The sequence below is a fragment of the Microcaecilia unicolor genome, chromosome 11, assembly GCF_901765095.1.
Source record: "Microcaecilia unicolor chromosome 11, aMicUni1.1, whole genome shotgun sequence".
Taxonomy (NCBI): domain Eukaryota; kingdom Metazoa; phylum Chordata; class Amphibia; order Gymnophiona; family Siphonopidae; genus Microcaecilia; species Microcaecilia unicolor.
Genome location: NC_044041.1, coordinates 189,217,401 through 189,238,124, shown reverse-complemented (window position 1 = coordinate 189,238,124; position 20,724 = coordinate 189,217,401). Strand labels below are relative to the sequence as shown.

General features: G+C 44.2%; 1 protein-coding gene across 2 annotated transcripts in view; it reads left to right on the top strand.

The window, feature by feature from the left end:
• Positions 1-20,724, top strand: part of PTPRU (protein tyrosine phosphatase receptor type U) — a 559,392-nt gene that overhangs the window by 336,071 nt on the left and 202,597 nt on the right. For both annotated transcript variants that reach the window (XM_030217348.1, XM_030217349.1), the window contains exon 8: positions 6,243-6,551. In XM_030217348.1, the coding sequence (XP_030073208.1) occupies positions 6,243-6,551 (309 nt within the window). The remainder of the gene's footprint in view (positions 1-6,242; positions 6,552-20,724) is intronic.

The window sequence follows — 20,724 nt, the reverse complement described above, 5'->3', positions numbered from 1 at the left end:
AAATTTGTGCACAGGGTTATAGATTAGCAGCATTTATGAGCCCAAATGTCACGAGTTGGTCACTGGCATTTATACTAGGTTTCAAATGGTGAAATACCAGTTTGGGGAAGGGAATTGGTGCTATGCACTGTTCAGCCCAGACCACTTAGCACTGATTTTTGAGCGCTGTTTGCTGAATCTGGTAGGTTGCTTCTTGTGTCTAGTAGAAGTAATGAGCATAAACATTGGTTTTTATTTATTTGGATTTTGCTCACACCTTTTTCAGTAGTAGCTCAAGGTGAGTTAGATTCAGGTACTCTGGATATTTCTCTGTCCCAGGAGGGCTCACAATCTAAGTTTGTACCTGAGACAATGGAGGGTTAAGTGACTTGCCCAAGATCACAAGGAGCAGCAGCGGGATTTGAACCAGCCACCTCTGGATTACAAGACCGGTGCTCTAACCACTAGGCCACGCCTCCACTCCACTTCTAATTTTAGAATTACCACAACAAACATGCATGAGAAAAATTTGTCTATAGTGAGCCCTGTTGTATGCAAACCTAGCTCATTCATATTCGTTATGGTAATCCTATAAAAAATTGGTAATCTTGAAAACCCAACTGGCAAAGGGAAGGGAGCAAGTCTTAAGTAAGAGGGATCGTTTGGAGGAAGAGAAAACACCCCTCCTCCCCCTTCTGCTTGCCTTGATTCTGCAGCTTCTGGTGGGACCTTCCCTCCTACCTTCCCTCTTCCCAGGACTTCTATGTTTAGGAATGCAACAATGGTAAATTCAACCTAAACTAGGCCCTACAGTAAGCCAGTGGTCCTAGGTGAAGAGTATGCATGCAATGTCTTTCCTCAATGCACGACCTAGTAATCTTCCGAAAACCAACCTGTTCAAAAAAGCATACCACAATGATCCATCCTAAATACTAGAAAACGAAACTCCACCAAAACTAGACAAAACAGAACTCTCTACACTTGACTGCTTCATTTACGCAGCCACTAATGAACGTTATGCATTACTCACTACCACTCTACTCGTCATGCAGGACATGAACTTTCTATATTTGATTGTCTAACTTACTCTATAATCTACTCTATCATTTATGAACTTCAATGCAAAACTACTTTGTAATTTACCTTATCTTTTATGAACTCTAATGCAATATCACTTTGTTTTTCTCAATCCGGAAACGGCGATCGCCACTCCGGCACAATGTAAGCCACATTGAGCCTGCAAATAGGTGGGAAAATGTGGGATACAAATTCAACAAATAAATAAATACATTTTATGTTCGTTTCATTTAATTTAATAACATACTCTGTCTTTTCATTTTAATGGAATGTACAAGGTGGATTAAAACAATTTTCAGTATACTTAATTCATAACCTATAAAGCTAATCAAAACAAATATAAAACTTATAAAATTAATAAAAACAAATAAAAACTGTTTGTGAATTAGGTAGATTTGATTTGGATAAGATAGTTTAATGGGAGGGGTGAATATGTAAATGGAAAAATTAAGAATACTGATTGGATCTTATAGCTGCATTGAAAAAGTATTTAGGCAGCTTATTGAGATGTGAATCATGATGTTTGCGTGGATGTACTTTTGCTTACTTGTTGCTGTCATATTTGTACTTTTGAACAGTAGTATTGTTATTCAATGCTCAATAAAGATTCTTATAAATTAAAAAAAAACAAATAAAAACTTAATATCATATCAAACGAAATGAGAGAGCATTTAAATTTATATAAAGTCAACCATCTTATCTCACCCTTCCCATAATTTTCATAGCCTCCAACTTCTCATACAGCCCAACATTAATGTGGTGCCGATAAGGATAATAATTCGGTACAGTTTTTAAAATTTCAGTGGAAAAGCATTCTAGATACCCCGCACTACCCAGGGTCATGTGCGCTTAAAAGCTTGATTAACTGTATTTTGAAATTAAACAACAAAGCAGTGTGCAATAAAATAAAATTGCATTAAATCAAATTCTCAGTAGAAAGGAATAACAGAATTAAAACAAAACGGTATAGAAAAATATCACCCATTAATACTTCTCTGAGCACTGGGTTGTTGGTCAGTCACATGCCTCTGAACTGATGTGACACTAGGATTGTGTTTCTGCATGTGTGAACGTTGCTCCAGAGCCTGGTTCCTGCAGACTTTCAGCTGTAATCACACCCGCAAAATTCCCCGGCTGCAGAATGACAACATCCAGCTTTTTCACATTCTGCCTCCCCCCCCCCCCCCCCCCCCCGCTGTTTTTTTATGTCTTATAACATTTCACTGGGGATTACGTCTACAGATGTTATACATTTCATTGCTTTTGCATTTCAGAGTGGTTGATGAGTTGCCCTATTCCTTAAGTAACAGCCAGATTGTAATGATTTTATTATTATTTAGTAGCTTTGGATTGCATTTCCTCATTAAATAATTCCTTGACATCCCCTTCGGTGAGCATGCCTCCTAGCAAATGAGCTTGTCATGAATTGAAAGCAGCATCTTCTGAATTTTCAAGCCCAAAGCACACCTGCATTAAACAAAATATTGTGTGGCACATCAGACTCCATGGAGCAGGCAGGCAGTGTGGACGTGGACAGTTAAAGGGAAAACTAAAAAGGCACTGAAAGCCTCAGTAGAGTAAGAAGCTCAGGAGAGGGAAGAGGAGGAGATGCTTGTGTGTGTGTTGGACAAGGCAGGGCCCAACTCTCTGTGTCCTCTGTAATGCTCTGTAATTCTAATTCTCCACCCTGGGAACCCTAAACTCCTGCATAGAGAATGACACGGGGACAAAATTTGTCCTTGTCTTCGCCCCGTCTCCGTGGGTTCTGTCTCCTTCCTCACCCCCTCCTCGCAGGCCCTGACTCCGTCCCCGCCCCATCCCCGCAGGTTTTGTCCCCATCCCCGTGGGCTCTGTTCTCATCTGCAGAAGCCTCAAACACTTACGATTTTCTATTTAAATCTTTTTATTAAAGTATAAAAAGGAACAATATGCTGTGCAACTGTTGTCTATAAATTACAAATAGAAAACAACAATAACAACTAGCAGCTATAATAACCCTCCCACCACCACCCTCTACCCTTCCAACCCCGACAATAGCCAACTTCTACTACCCCAAGGAATCCTAATCCACCTTGTTAAAATTGTTCAGGGGTACAAAATACAACCCGTTCCGTATGCCCTAGAGGGGAGAAATATGCCCTGTGAAGCACTGTTATGATTTTTTAAATCTGTGGATGAATAAGAAGTCATCAACAATCTCAGGATTCAGTCTAACTCTCCTGTCTTCCACAGTCCCTCCTGCAATAGAAGATGTACAGGATCCCTCGTGCAAACTTTGCTAGCTGTGGCCTGCATGCTTGCTTGTTTTTTCAAAAAATAAAAATATTGTCGTCTGCATCAATCAAACATAAATAACAGTCCAGTTCATTAACAGGCTTCAAAGTAGAAAGTGACATCGGGACAGCGTTTGTCCCCATTCCCGTGGGATCTCTCCCCGCCCCCTTCTCCACGGTTACTGCTGGTCCCCATGTCATTCTCTACTCCTGCATACTGAAGAGCCCCCCACTGTCTTGTTGCTGCAAGGTGCTGAGGGTAGAGCCCACATTCTAGGTTACACCTAAGCATCAGGTAGTGCTGACTTTTCCCTGGCACATCGGATCAAGCCTGAAGGCTTGCTGGCAATACCGTGGCACTCTGGTTGAGAAGGCAAGGAATTGAAGTGCAATTACTAGAGTCCAGCAAGTTGTGAATCTTCCTAAATAAAACATTACATTAAAAAAAAAAATTGGAGTCACTGGTCTGCTGCCCTGGCTGGCTGGTGATGCTACGGAGGCTTCTAGGGTCCCTGTGGGGAAGAGAGTTGTAGTTATCACGCGGTGGAGGGAACTGAACTTTGTGGCCCCTGGTCAAAGACTGGCACTGCAGACAGTCAACCAAAGAGCAGCAGCGATCCTAGGAAGGTCCAAAACAGCAAGAGTTTATCCAAATGTCAACTTTAATGGAAACAGGACCCAATCTGTCCAAGTTTTAGAAAAGCCTTCGTCAGGGGTTACATGGGTTTCCACAGTACATGTTTTGAATCTGTGACTGTATTATGGAAACCTATGTGACCCCTGACGAAGTTTTTCTAAAACTTGGCCAGCTTGGGTCCTGATTAAGTTGACATTTGGATAAACTCTTGCTGTGTTTGTCCTTCCTTGGTTGCTGCTTTTTGGTTGTTTGTTTTGCTTCTGTAGTTGATCATCTCCTGTTTGTTTCGACTGCAGTGGTTGGGTCAACTAGGGGAGCTGTTTGGCATGAGTGGTGATTAGAATATAGAGGAATCCCGCTGGAAGATGGCTTGTATTTCTGTTATTTAGAGGAGTGATAGGCAGTGGCGTAGCTACGTGGGGCTTGAGGGGGCCGGGGCCCCCGCAGATTCACCCCAGGACCCCCCTACCGGCGAACCCGCCCCTGCCGCCGCCTACCTTTACTTTTGCTGACGGGGGATCCCACTCCCCGCCAGCCGACGTCTTCTCAGTCCTTCCTGCTCTTCAATTTGTTTGCTGACGTCCTGCACACGTAATTGTACGTGCAGGACGTCAGCAAACAAATTGAAGAGCAGGAAGCGACTGAGAAGAAGACGTCGGCTGGCGGGGAGTGGGATCCCCCGCCAGCAAAAGTAAAGGTAGGCTGCAGCGGCGGCGGGTTCGCGGCGGGAGGGGGGGGCGGCAATGTCGGCAGTGGGGGGGCGCCGCCGGGGGAGGGCTAAAATGTGCCCCCTCCCCCCGGGCTCTGGACCGCTCACCCACGGAAGGCTGGCTACGCCCCTGGTAGGGTGGTAGGTAGAAGGGGGGAGGGTGATTGTTTCATTTCATCTGTTAATCCTTGTTCTATGCTGTAATGAATAGTTTCACTTTTTATGGCTATTGGATCAGTTTACATTGACTTGTAGCCTTAACGCCGCTCACCTTTGTTTAATAAAAATTAATTAAAAATAAAGTTAGAGTAACCCCATTTACAACTGTGTAGGAAGCCTTTTGGTACCATAGCCCAGTAGAATATGGTTCAGAATGAACTGGAAACCCAAAACAGCAGGAGTGAGACGCCAGACCCAAAGACAAGCCCCACCCCCCTTGATATTCAACTGACTGTAGGTGAGCCGAATTTGCTTCCCACCACAGTTATTATTCCTGGGTAGTCAATGTTAGTCCCTGTCCGACTTTGGCATTGAATATCTGGAGGTGTTTTTGAGCCGGCTAATATATAGTCAAGTAAGTCAAGATTCAGCCCTTGACTTCTTAAGCCAAACCGCTTAAAGATAAGACTGCTATTTATACCGCTTGACATAAGCGGTTTACTTAAGCAGTAAGGAGCCGAATATCGGTACTTAACCCAACTCTGCTCCTGGAAACCTTACAAGTTAGACGCTTTTCAGTTCAGCGCTAACCGGCCTTTTTCAGCAAAGACAACCGGTTAAGTGCTGTTGAAAATGACTGGATAGCCGTGAACATGTGATTTTTAACAAGCGATTTAAATCATTTTGAATATTTGTCAGAAGGTACCATGCTACTGAGGCTGCTTCACAGGTTTGAAGTCAGCAGTGGTGGTCAGTGACGTAGCTACGAGGGGCCACAGGGGCCTGGGCCCCCCAAATGGCTCTGCTCCCCCCCCCAGTTTGGCTGGCGGGGATCCCCAACCCCCACTAGCGTCTGTCCTGCGCTGGTCTCGCTGCGTTGCCTACCCTGCTCTTCTCAGTTGCACTGTGCATGCTCGTTTTAGTGAAACTGAGCATGTGCAACAATTTGCATATGCTCAGTTTCAATTAAAAAGCAAGCATGCACGGCACGACTGAGAACAGAGCGGGGTAGGCAATGCGAGACTAATGTGGGACAAACGCTTCAGCTGGGAGGGGTTGGAGACCCCCGCCAGCCAAGGTACTTCGTGCAGCGGCGGCAGGGGGGGGGGTGGCGGGGAGGTGGGCCAAAGTGTGCCCCCCACACACACTTTGGGCTCTGCTCCCCCCTCCCATCGAGGTCTCGCTGCGCCCCTGGCGTTAGCGGTGGTGGTGGTGTGAGTGGGAATTATATGACTTCCTCTTTTTAAAGCTGCTTTGAAATTAGGTGTGAGAATGTCCCAGTTCATTAATGACTAATTTCAATATTTTATAACAGCAATAGCTGTTCAGAAGGATCTTTTTTTTCTGTATTAGATTTTGTGGTATAACCTTGTTGCTTTCTCTTTTATTTTTGGTGTGTTTCCAAAAGAACCGATGAGAGCCCCCAAAGGCCTTGCCTTCTCTGAGATCCAGCCGCGGCAGCTGACGCTCCAGTGGGAGCCCCTGGGCTACAATCTGACCCGCTGCCACACCTACACCATCTCACTCTGTTACCGCTACTCCGTGGGCAACAGCCACAACCAGACCTTCCGGGAATGTGTGAAGCTGGAACGGATCCTGAACCGATACACCATCAAGAACCTGCTACCTTACAAGAACGTGCACGTCAAACTCATCCTGTCGAATCCCGAGGGGCGGAAGGAAGGCAAGGAGGTGATCTTCCAGACGGATGAAGATGGTAAGTGGAGACACAGTGCCGTACGGCCTATCTAGTCTGCCCATCCTTACCAACCTGTCCTTCAGACATCCTCTGTACTTGACTCATGCAGCTTGCAGGTGAGGCTTTTTATTGGATTAGATTTACTACAAATGAGTTTCCGAGAGCTCTGATTGCTTCACCTCTTTGTCCCTCCTTCTGCACAGAATTGGGGGCCCTACGCCTACGAGTGCCAATTCAGAACTACCGCCCGGCTACCGTGTGGCCCGGGCGGTAATCTCATTTTTTATGCGCTCCCACTACGCGTTCCGGCTCTAACCGAGTGGTAATCGACATTGTACGCGTGCTGACGATTACCGCCCGGTAAATGCGTGAGACCTTACCGCTAAATCAGCAGGATGGGTGGCGGTAAGGTCTCAGGTCCAAAATGGACGCACGCTGATTTTTATTTTGCCGCACGTCCATTTTCGCTCCCACCCCCCCCCCCCCAAAAAAGGCCTTTTTTGCAGGTGCACTGAAAAATGAACCTGCGCGCATCCAATACACGCGTCTATATCAGGGCAAGCCATTTTTCGGCACACCGTAGTAAAAGGAGCCCACGATGAAGGGTGCTTAGCTCTTTAAAGTTTATCACAAATGCACGGAGTTAAATCGAAACGGCATCTTCTGCTGCTTGTTTCTTAAAATTTCTTCCTTGTTTTCTCTATTTACGCAATTATAATAGATTTATTAAGAAGATCTTGAGTGAGAAATGAGGCATATGAGATTAGAAATGATTATAAAATAAGACAAAGAAGTAAGATTACACCTAGCCTTTTAATTATTTTCCATTCGTTTCTGATCTCATGTGTTTCATTTGTCATTCAAGATCTCAGTATGTTATTTTGTTATTTAAATTAAAAAGAAAATGTCTGTGAAGAAATTGTAGGTAACTCCTTTCTAGCGCACTCACACCAGAGAAGATGGATCCACAAGAAATTCCAGGAGCATCCAGACCCTTTAGTGTCCAGTGTTCCCGTAATAAGCCATATGGGAACAGATTGATGGGAACACTGGACATTAAAGGGTTATTAAAAATGAAGCAAGTCTCTAACTTAGGGTCCCTGTTACTAAGCCACGTAAGCGCCTAGGCGTACCAGTTCCAAGTTACCGCCTGGCTACCGTGTTGGCCCTTGTGGTAAGTTCATTATTGGTGCGTGTCCGCTATGCGCATCTGAAAAATATATATTTATTTTCTGGCGCCCGTCAGCTACGCGCGTAGATCATTACCGCCCGGTTACCGCGTGAGACTTTACCGCTAGGTCAGTGGCTGACGGTAAGGTCTCAGACCCAATTTTCATTTTGCCGCACGTCCATTTTCGACAAAAATCTTTTAAAACGTCATTTTTTTCCAGGTGCGCTAAAAAAATGATTCTGCGCGCACCCAAAAACACACGTCTGCACTACTGCAGGCCATTTTTCAGTGCACCTGAGTTAAAAGGACACCTTAGGTGCTTAGCTACACATGCATTATGCCCTTTAATATTTGAAATAATAACATGTACACTGGTATTCTGTCTGAGTGCTACTTGTACGTGCAAAGGGGGATGTATTCCAGGGCAGGACAGGGAGGGGCTCCCACTTACACATGTAACTTACAGAATATGGCTGACATATGCCTCAGGTACAAACTTAGATTGTGAGCCCTCCTGGGACAGAGAAATATCCAGTGTACTTGAATGTAACTCACCTTGAGCTACTACTGAAAAAGGTGTGAGCAAAATCCAAATAAATAAATAAATATTTGAGATTCTACACAGAATGTTGCTAGTGGAGGATTGGCACTACAGAGGTGGGCATTACTCTAAACAGTAGCTCTACTTCTGTCCAATTTGATGTCCTAGAAATAAGCAGTGGATTTTCCGTAAGTCCGTCTTAATAATGGTCTATGGACTTTTCCTTTAGGAAGCCATCCAAATCTTTTTTAAACCCTGCTAAGCTAACTGCTTTTACTACATTCTCTGGCAACAAATTCCAGAGTTGAATTACACATTAAGTGAAGAAAGATTTTCTCCAATTCATTTTAAATTTACTACTTTGTAGCTTCATCGCGTGCCCCCTAGTCCTAGTATTTTTGGAAAGAGTAAACAAGGGATTCAAGTCTACCCGTTCCTCTCATTATTTTATAGACCTCTATCATATCTCCCCTCGGCCGTCTTTTCTCCAAGCTGAAGAGCTCTAGCAGCTTTAGCCTTTCCTCATAGGGAAGTCGTCCCATCCCCTTTATCATTTTTGTCGCCCTTCTCTGCACCTTTTCTAATTTGACTGTGCAGTTTTTTAAGCATGGTTGTTACATGCCGGGGCTTCAGCTGATGGGGCTTAGGGAACCCCGTCAGCCACATCAGAGATGCGCCAATTCTAGGTGGGCCTGTGCCCACCTGGGGCTATGCCACGGCTGTGTGTGCAAAAGAACACGCATCATGATTAAAACCAGTGGTGTAGCCACAGGTGGGCCTGGGTGGGCCGGGGCCTACCCATTTAGGGCTCAGGCCCACCCATCAATAGCACATGTTTAGCAGTAGCTGGTGGGGATCCCAAGCTCCGCCAGCTGAAGACTTCCCCCTGATGGTAACGAAAACGCTACTCTCCATGATACTGGCACCCTCACATGCTCAGTTTTCAGCGTAAGCCTGCTTCAGACTGCCAAGGTGGAAAGAAGTGTTATCCCGCCAGCTGAGATATTTTTTTCGTGTTGGGGGGGGAGGGAGAACACTTCTTGCCCAGGCCCACCCAAAATCTGTCGTCTGGCTACGCCCCTGATTAAAGCAGAGATACGCTAGGCTCATGGTTCCTAGCACTGGCGAGGGAAGAAGCTGCGTCCTATTTGTATGGCCCTGATGCAGGGATGGGGACGGAGGCGCACATGTTCCACGTTGTTCCTCAGGGTCTGTCTCATGTAATGAATCACCTCAGCAGCACCTCCCCCCAGCTCCCCCCAAAACTGTGTTTCTTGTAACTGCCTTTAAGGAGAGGAGGTATTGGTTTTTTTTTCCATTAAAATAAAGAAGCAGGGAAGCCTTGAGGAGCGTTTTGTAATCCACTTGCTTGGTGTCCGGGGTGCTCGTTATTTGTAGTGTATAGGAAACTTTCCGTCCCGATGAAACGAGAGTAAAGCAATTAGGTTTTGCTTCTTTTTTTTTTGTATTTAACTGTTTTTATTCAGTTTTCCAATAACAGTACACATTACTACTACTACTACTATTAAACATTTCTATAGCGCTACTAGACTTACGCAGCGCTGTACAAATTAACATGAAAAGACAGTCCCTGCTCAACAGAGCTTACAATCTAAATTGGACAGACGAACAGACAGCTAGGGGTGGGGAATTGCAGTGGTAGGGGTGATAAGTGAGGGTGTTGAGTAAGAGAGTCATGGCTAGGAGTAGAAAGCAGTAGCAAAGAGGTGGGCTTTAAGCCTAGACTTGAAGACAGCCAGAGACTGAGCCTGACGTACTGGCTCAGGGAGTCTATTCCAGGCATAGGGAGCAGCAAGATAGAAGGAACTCAACAGAATCAACAATAACACAGCTTTTCTTGAAAACAGCCTAAAGAGCTACAATTATACAAACTCTGTGTGTTCTTTGCCCACAGGTATCATAGCGTTAAATCATTGTCACCTATCCCTCCCCCTCCTCCCTCCCCTTCTTCCCCCCTCCCCCAATTCTTTCCTTTTATGGCTTTTCCCCTAATATTCAATCCCTGTATGCAGTAGTTTGTCTACAACTGTCCATTCTTGTAGGTTTTGCTTCTTGATGGAAGGGCTCGTAACCCACCCCTTATTGGAGATGAAACTCGGGAACCTTTTGAAAGCTCAGGCCAGCCTCAGCTCTTGGAGCCATAAAGAAAGGCCGGTAACATTTGCAGTTGAATGAAACTGCTTCACAGACAGACACTGTATCATATTCATCATAAAACATGGAAGTCCCAGAGGCTTTGCTAGTGATTCACAAATTCAATAAGTGTCTTATTTACATGTGTACTGTGCTGCGCCTGCTGTTAAATTAACTTGCAAATCCCAGTGTAAATAATTAGGGTATTTGCATGATGGGGAATGGCGCAGCATTCTCTGGGTTGTTATCTTTCACTGTGTCACTCTTGATTCCAAAACCAGAACGATTGAGGTTACACCAGCCAGCCTTCGTCTCGCTGCCAATGCAAGGGTCAGGACCAAACAGAGGCAGGGGGAGGCAGGAATGTACAGAGTTGAAAACATGATAAAAACATAAGCATTGCTGTACCGGGACAGACGGAAGGAAGGTCCATCAAGTCCAGTATTCTGTTTCCAATCCAGGCCACAAGTACCTGGCAAGATCTCAAGTAAAACAAATTTTATGCTGCTTATCTTAGAAATAAGTGGATTTTCCCAATTCCAGCTTAATAACGACTTATGGACTTTTCTTTTAGGAAATTATCCAGACCTTTTGTTTTTAAACCCTGCTAAGCTAATTGCAACAAATTCCAGAGTTTAATTACATATCGAGTGAACAAATTTTCTCTAATATGTTTTAAATTTACTGCTTAAATCAAAAAGGAGGCAATATTTTTTTTCACTCAACAGATAGTTAGTTAAATTCTGGAACTCGTTACTGGAAGACGTGGTAACAGCAGTTGGTATATCTGGGTTTAAAAAAGGTTTGGACAAGTTCCTGGAAGAAAGGCCCATAGTCTCTGTTACTGAGATAAACATGGGGAAGCCACTGCTTGCCCTGGGATTAGTAGCATGAAATGCTGCTACTAATTGGATTTCTGCCAGGTACTTGTGACCTGGATTGACCACTACTGGAAGAGGGATACTGGGCTAGATGGACCATTGGTCTGGCCCAGTATGGCTATTCTTATGATCTTCATTGCATGCTCCCTAGTCCTAGTATTTTTGGAAAGAGTAAACCAGGCATATTTACATCTACCCACTCCACTCCACTCTGCTTTAACATATCTTCCTTCAGCCGTCTGTTCGCCAAGCTGAAGAGCCCTAACCACTTTAGCCTTTCCTCACATGGAAGTCATCCCATCCCCTTTATCCTTTTCGTTACCTTTCTCGCTGCCTTTCTAATTCTGCTATATCTTCTTTTGTAATGTGATGACCAGAATTTCACACAGTATTCGAGATGCAGTCGCACCATGGAGCGATACGAAAGCATTATTCTCATTTTTCTTTCCTATTCCTTGACTAATAATTCCTAACATTTTATGGGCTTTCTTATTTTCTTGTTTTGCTTTTATTTGCACACCGAGCAGAGGGTTTCAATGTATCATCAACGATGACACCTAGATCTTTTTCCTGGGAGGCGACTCCTAATGTGGAAACTTGCATCACACAGCTATAGTTTGGGCTCCTTTTTCTGCATGCATCACTTTGCACTTCTTCGCATTAATTGTCTTTTGCCATTTGGCAGGACCCTCCAATGGTTACCGTGTATAATGTTCATTGTATCAGCTTTTTAAAATAGTGTTTTATAGTTTATTATTTGGACAGAGCCACGCTGTGTAGTAATGTCTGTAAAGTCTGCCAATAGTGGAGGAGTAGCCTAGTGGTTAGTGCAGTGGAACGTGAAATGTTGCTGCTATTTGAGATTCTACATGGAATGTTGCTACTATTAGAGATTCTAGATGGTATGTTGCTAGTGGAGGAGTGGCCTAGTGGTTAGTGCAGTGGAACATGGAATGTTGCTGCTATTTGAGATTCTACATGGAATGTTGTTGCTATTTGAGATTCTACATGGAATGTTCCTGCTATTTGAGATTCTACATGGAATGTTGCTACTATTAGAGATTCTACATGGAATGTTGCTAGTGGAGAAGTGGCCTAGTGGTTAATGCAGTGGAACATGGAATGTTGCTGCTATTAGAGATTCTACATGGAATGTTGCTGCTATTAGAGATTCTACATGGAATGTTGCTACTATTAGAGATTCTACATGGAATGTTGCTAGTGGAGGAGTAACCTAGTGCAGTGGACTTTGATCCTGAGGAACTGAGTTCAATTCCCATTGCAGCTCCTTGTGACTGCGGACAAGCTACTTAACCCTCCATTGCCCCAGGTACAAAATAAGTACCTGTATATATGTAAACCGCTTTGAATGTAGTTGCAAAATACCACAGAGAGGCGGTATATCAAGTCCCATTTCCCTTTCCTTTTCCCCTTTTCCCTCTACATGAAGAACTTGCTTAGACCCAGGCATGGAACCAGGTGGATGGAAATTTCCTATTATCGGGTAATCGGATGTTTCCCAATGTAGATGACAAGTTGTGCTAAACACATTGCAGTGAATGAACACAATTCCTGCCCACCCACAATAAACGTTTTAATTACCTTGGAAGGGTGAATGGCGGCAGGACAGTCCCTTCCTAGGTTGAATTTGAAGCTGTGAACCTCAAGTTTCCAAAGATATCATAGAGAGATGTCTTAGGTACCATCTCATGTAACCCTGTAGGTGGGTTTGGTAAATATTGAAGACGGGCTGGTGTCAATATTATTGCCCTGGTTGCATTTAGGAGGATGCTGTGGCGCCCGACTGTATACGGCACTTTGGGGATTGTTACTAATTTGAAAGTGACTCGCCAGTTGGATATATTGATTATGGACCATTGACTATGAATCATCTTTTGGTCACGTAACGGTTGCACCGCATCAGTTTGGTGCGGAGCAACATGGATTTCGCCGGAGAAGTTGCTGGCGGATTTAACCGTGTAGGTGGGTTCGGTAAATTTTGAAGACGGGCTGGTGTCAATATTATTGCCCTGGTTGCATTTAGGAGGATGCCATGGCGCCCGACTGCATATGGCACTTTGGGGATTGTTACTGTTTTAAAAGTGACTCACCAGTTGGATATATTGATTATGGACCATTGACTATGAATCATCTTTTGGTCACGTAACGGTTGCACCGCATCAGTTTGGTGCGGAGCAACATGGATTTCGCCGGAGAAGTTGCTGGCGGATTTTTGAGATAAGTACATTGTTCTTATTGTTCATCGTTTCTTATTAACACTTTTAACTGCTGTGTTGAGCGGAAGGGTTGCGGGCTATCTTTGCATTATTGTAAAGGTTGTTTGGATGTTATATGTCTAGTGGCAATATATGTTTGAGATGTGGGTAACAGCACTATCGTGATTTTATATTTTCATAAGATTTTAATATAAATTGTGTAGTTTGGAATATAGATTTTGCAATCAGTCATAGTTGTGGTAATAGATTGTCTGTAATATATATTACAACTGTATTGAAATTGATTTGCCCATGTCTTGTAATTGCATGTAACCCTGTAGGAGACATGGGGTGGTGTCAAAGGTTAACATAGCACAATAGCCTGTGACACAGGGGGCATATTTTCAAAGCACTTAAGTAGAGGAGTGTGGTAGCCGTGTTAGTCCACTCTTAAGGTTATCAATAGAAATCAAACAAAATAAAACATGGAAAAGAAAATAAGATGATACCTTTTTTATTGGACATAACTTAATACATTTCTTGATTAGCTTTCGAAGGTTGCCCTTCTTCGTCAGATCGGAAATAAGCAAATGTGCTAGCTGACAGTGTATATAAGTGAAAACATTCAAGCATGACTGTACAAGCACTTAAGAATTACAAAGTTCCATAGGTTACTGTGTAACTTTGTAAGTCTAAGTGCTTGGGAAAATATACCTCATACTGTTAAACTAACAAAAATCAGTGTTTGTTTAGGGAGGAGGGACTTTGACACATGTTGGCTTGAATTCTGCTGTTGCATTCCTCTCACAGTTTGTCGGGACCAGGCACTAATTAACCTATGTCACTGCTGTATCCTAGGAAGCAGAAAAGAGTGATTTACATATGAACTGCAAAGGAGTCTAATCTACTGGCAGGCACAGGGTGCTTAGAAGTGTCTTTAAAAGGGTAACAGAGCCCATTCCTGGTTTAGTTTTGAATCAGACAGCCATCTTCTGTGGTTGGCATGAGCAGCCCCAGGGGGGTGGGGAAAGACAGGAGATGGAGGACAGTTTTTACCTTCTCACCCCGAAGGTGTTCACAAAACAGGGGAGGGAGAAATTGAGAGGGCTCACTCAATCTCCCCTATGGAGCTAAGGGACGGGGAAGAAATTTGGGGTTTAGCTCGCTCCTTTTTCCGTAGTAGCCCAAGATGAGTTACATTCAACTAGAGCAGATGTTTTCCTGTCCCCAGAGGCCTTACAGTCTAAGGGTCCTGTTTACTAAGGTGCAGTAGCATTTTTAGAATGTGCGAGAAATTAGGGCGCGCTAACCGTCACGTGTAGACGCCCATAGAAGTATGGCCATCTACACGTTTAGTGCATGCTAATGCTTATCGTGTGGTAAAAACACTGGCACGCCTCTAGCGCAGCTTATTAAACGGGGCCCTAAGGGGCCATTTTACTAAGCTGCATAGGCGCCTACGTGCGCCCAATGTGCGCCAATTTGGAACTACCGCCAGGCTACTGTGTGGCCTGGGAAGTAATTTTTTTTTTACGCGTGCCCACTACGCGCTGGAAAATATATTTTATTTTCCGGCGTGCGGCACTAACTGGGCAGTAATCGGCATTGTTCGCTCGCTGACGATTACCGCTCGGTTAACCAGTGAGACCTTACCACTAAGTGAATGGGTGGCGGTAAGGTTTCAGGCCCAAAATGGATTTTCACCAATTTTCATTTTGCCGCACGTCCATTTTCAGCCCCCCCCCCCCCCCCCCCAAAAAGGCCTTTTTGCAGGTGCGCTGAAAAATGGACCTGGGTGCTTCCAATACACGCGTCTACCCCAGTTCAAGGACCCCTCAGTTTGTACCTGAAGCAGTGGAGGGTTAAGTGACTTTCCCAAGATCACAAGGAGCTGTAGTGAGATTTGAATGTTAGGTATTATTAGGAAAGGTATGGAGAACAGATGTGAGGATGTTATAATGCCGTTGTATCGCTCCATGGTGTGACCGCACCTTTAGTATTGTGTTCATTTCTGGTCGCCGCATCTCAAGAAAGATATAGTAGAATTGGAAAAGGTGCAGCGAAGGGCGACAAAAATGATAGCGGGGATGGGACGACTTCCCTATGAAGAAAGACTAAGGAGGCTAGGGCTTTTCAGCTTGGAGAAGAAACGGCTGAGGGGAGACATGATAGAGGTATATAAAATAATGAGTGGAGTGGAACAGGTGGATGTGAAGCGTTTGTTCACGCTTTCCAAAAAATACTAGGACTAGGGGGCATGCGATGAAACTACAGTGTAGTAAATTTAAAACAAATAGGAGAAAAACTTTCTTCACCCAACGCATAATTAAACTCTGGAATTCGTTGCCAGAGAACGTAGTGAAGGCGGTTAGCTTGGCAGAGTTTAAAAAGGGGTTGGACGGTTTCCTAAAGGACAAGTCCAAAGACTGCTACTAAATGGACTTGGGAAAAATCCACAATTTCGGGAATAACTTATATAAAATGTTTTTACGTTTGGGTAGCTTGCCAGGTACCCTTGACCTGGATTGGCCGCTGTCGGGGACAGGATGTTGGGCTCGATGGACCTTTGGTCTTTTCCCAGGATGGCATTACTTATGTACTTAAGCTTTCCTGATGGTCAGCCTTCTGCTCTAATCCTCTTAGATTGCTCCTCCGCTCATCAACCTCGCCATCCAACCCCATCCCTAAGCGGCTTGCTTTTCTCTTTAGATTCAAGATACTCTGGGGAGACACAGAAAGAGAACAGTTGGTCAAGAGGATTCCTTTGAAGCATGGGGTCGCTGACTGTACAAACTCAAGTTATTTACAAACAGATGATTTTGGGAAGGCTGAAGCAAGGACTGCTAATAATATCTCTGGACCTGATATACCAGTCATTATCTTTCCTCTCTGTTAACTGCAGGCGTTTTTTTTTTTAATTTAAGTGGGCGTAATTGCTTGAAATTAGAGGGTCTGTTAAAGGCTAGACTTTGTGTCTTGGCTCAGGAACAGGAGCCTTTTCAGAAGCAATAGCCTATTAGGCTTTTTGTTATAATCACCCAGCTTATGAAAGATCTACTATAAACGAGTGACTATTGATTCTCATGGTATCAATTTGTATGATTATCGCATTTAATTGGATACATATTTTCACTGCAGCTGTGGTAATTGACAGATCTTTTATGGTGGCTTAGATATGATTTGCGCCTTTGTATTTATTTAAATTTTTTTTTTAACCATGCATCCACTGTATAGCAACTTGCAGCTGACTTGACTCTTGGGTGGGGTGGGGGGGTTGTTGTGAGACTGAAGCTGACGTGCCTCAAACACAGGGGTCCTTTTACTAAGGTGCGCTGAAAAATGGCCTGCGGTAGTGTAGACGTGTGTTTTGGGCGTGCGTACAATTATTTTTTTTAGCGCACCTACAAAAAATACTTAAAAAAATGTTTTGACGAAAATGGACGTCGGGCAAAATGAAAATTGCAGTGAGTCCATTTTGAGTCTGAGACCTTACCGCAAGCCATTGACCTAGCGATAAGGTCTCGCGCGGTAACCGGCCGGTAATGGTCTACACGTGTCAAAAATATTTTCCAGACGCGCGTAGCGGATTTGCGGCAAAATTGAAATTGCCACAAGAGCCACGTGGTAACAGGGCAGTAACTCCAATTTGGTGCGCATTGGGCGCGCTTAGGCGCCTACGCGGCTTAGTAAAAGGGCCCCATAGTGATTGAGAATGTTCATAATATCCGATCAGAACGCAACCCAGAACTGGTTGAAGTTCGGAAACATTTTCAAACTCTTTTCCCCGGATTCTATATATGTTGTCCAAAGTTGCGCATTGAAATTTGGGGGCAGGGGGCGTGCATAATTTGTGCATGCAACTTAATTGATTAATGAGCCCTTATATAACAATAATTGGGCGCTAACAACCCATTATTGCAGTTAATTGGCTTCAATTAGGATTTGCATACAACTGGCTGCACGCTGTTCTGTAAAGCTCAGTGCTTAACTCACAGTGCGTGCCTGAAAAGTGGGTGTGGCCAGGGACATTCCAAAAAATTACACGTGGAATTACAGAACAGTGCCTTACCACGTCTAACTTGAGCACTAGCATTTACACCAGGTTTTAGCAGGCGTTAAGCCGAGCACCCAAAAATTAGGCGTGGGATCTGCGCTAAACATTATGCTATATAAGGCGCGTACCCTTTATAGAATGGTGCTCAGCACCAAATTTTTTCGGCGACCAACTTTTGACGCTGTTTACAGAATTCCCTCCTTTGTGGTTTGCACCAGTGCTTAGGATGAAAGGACGCACGTGCTTGCTTGCACTTTGAAACTTGCATCAACATATGGAAAGTAAGCCGTGGATGTTTTGCACTAGCATTTTCTGCAGGCACTAGATTTGAAAATGCTGTCTGCCGGAATTATTTTCCTCCATACTTTCTCATGCCCTCCCAGAACACTGCTTCTCATGCAATTAACAGTCAGGACTTTGAGCCTGAGGGAAGGAAATTTTCAGCCAGCCAGTTAATGTGGCTCATAAGCTTCCACTTTTCTCCCAGGTATAGTTTGCTGTCCACAGCTGAAATGCTTGAGCAGCTGGTTTCAGGTTTCCGGTGATTCTACTTATTGTGCTCTTATATATCTGTCTGGAGAGATTCACTACAAGCGAATGGCATTAATCTTTGTGAGTTGAATGATGTCAAGCCTTTGTTGGAAAGAAAGTTGTGTAGAGATTCCCAGAAAGTCTAACCTTCTCTTACACGTATTTTCAAAGCACTTAGACGTCTAAGCGATTTGAAAATGAGCGCCATATTATCTTAGTAGATGATGGTAGATAAAGACCTGTATGGTCCATCCGGTCTGCCCAACAAGATAAACTCATTACATTTGGTATGTGATATTTCATATGTATACCTGCTCTAGAATTGTCCTTGTTATTTTCAGAGTATAGACCGTAGAAGTCTGCCCAGCACTGTCCTTGTTCTCCAACTTCTGAAGCTGAATCTGTTCAGACACGATCGGATCACAGACCATAAAAGTTTGCCTCCTAATGTGTGCTAATTTTCTTTGGATCCATTCCTTCTAAACAGGATTCCTTTGTGTTTATCCCACGCATTTTTGAATTCCGTTACTGTTGTCATTTCCACCACCTCCCGTGGGAGGACATTCCAGGTATCTACCACCCTCTCTATGAAAAAAATATTTCCTGACATTATTCCTGAGTCTGCCCCCTTTCAACCTCAGTTTGTCTTCCGCCAGGACCGTTATATCACCCCTCTCCTCAAGTCACTTCACTGGCTTCCGATCAGGTACCACATACAGTTTAAGCTTCTCCTTTTAACCTACAAATGCACTCGATCTGCAGCCCCTCCTTACCTCTCTACCCTCATCTCCCCCTACGTTCCTACCCGTAACCTCCGCTCTCAAGACAAATCCCTCCTTTCAGTACCCTTCTCCACCACCGCCAACTTCAGGCTCCGCCCTTTCTGCCTCGCCTCACCCCATGCCTGGAATAAACTCCCTGAGCCCATAAGTCAGGCCCCCTCCCTGCCCATCTTCAAAGCCCTGCTCAAAGCCCACCTCTTCAATGTCGCCTTCAGCACCTAACCACTTTACCTCTATTCAGAAATCTAGACTGCCCCCACTTGACACTTCAGATTGTAAGCTCTTTTGAGCAGGGACTGTCCTTTGTTAAACTGTACAGCGCTGCGTAACCCTAGTAGCGCTCTAGAAATGTTAAGTAGTAGTAGTAGTTTGTGTCCTCTAGTTCTTCTGCCTTCCCGTCTCTTTTCATTGTTGTGATACTTGAGACATGTGGTCTTATCAAGCCTGTCTCAAAGCTAAACCCATTGATACCATTGGTACCTGCAGCTACACTTATCATCCATGACCTTGTGTATATGACTTGGTGAGAATTAAGTGCCCAGCATGTACTGTTGCTTAAGCAGTATTTATTTCTTTAGATTTTGTTCACACCTTTTTCAGTAGTAGCTCAAAGTGAGTTACATTCAGGTACTCTGGATATTTCTCTGTCCCAGGAGGGCTCACAATCTAAGTTTGTACCTGAGGCAATGGAGGGTTAAGTGACTTGCCCAAGATCACAAGGAGTAGCAGTGGGATTTGAACCGACCACCTCTGGATTGCATGACCGGTGTTCTAATCACTAGGCCACTCCTCCACTGGCAACATTCCATCTAGAATCTCAAATAGTAGCAACATTCCAGAATCTCAAAAAGTGGCAACATTCCATGTAGAATCTTCAATAGTAGCAACATTCCATATATTTATTTATTTAGATTTTGCTAACACCTTTTTCAGTAGTAGCTCAAGGGGAGTCACATTCAGGTACTCTGGATATTTCTCTGTCCCAGGAGGGCTCACAATCTAAGTTTGTACCTGAGGCAATGGAGGGTTAAGTGACTTGCCCAAGGTCACAAGGAGCGGCAGTGGGATTTGAACTGGCCACTTCTGGATGCAAGACCTGTGCTCTAACCACTAGGCCACTCCTCCACTAGCAACATTCCATGTAGAATCTCAAATAGTAGCAGCATTCCACGTTCCACTGCACTTACCACTAGGCTACTCCTCCACTAGTAACATTCCATATAGAAGCCTGCGCTGCTGATCTGCAAAGGCAGGCTTCTACATGGAATGTTGCTAGTGGAATAGCAACATTAACATTCCATGTAGAATCTCCTATAGTAGCAACATTCCATGTAGAATCTCAAGGTGAGTTACATTCAGGTACTTTGGATATTTCTCTGTCCCAGGAGGGCTCACAATCTAAGTTTGTACCTGAGGCAATGGAAGGTTAAGTGACTTGCCCAAGATCACAAGAGGCAGCAGTGGGATTTGAACGGGCCACCTCTGGATTGCAAGACCGGTGCTCTAACCACTAGGCCACTCCTCCACTAGCAACATTCCGTGTAGAATCTCAAATAGTAGCAACATTCCGTGTTCCACTGCACTAACCACTAGGCCACTCCTCCACTCAGTAGGAAGGACTCCAACTGATTAAGGAATGCTGACCAAGTTATCCCCAGGTTTTGAATGTTCAGCCCACCTTTCCAAAAGATGTTCAAGGCAGCTGCTTACAACATAACTGGGTTGTGCTCCTGAAAATCCAGACAAACCACAACAACACTGTCTGGTGGTTAGTGCCAGTCTGATACAGTCTGGGCAAGGCTGGGTGTCACCCGATCATTGTCAATATTTGGCAGTAACTAGATAAATTTTCATTACTTTA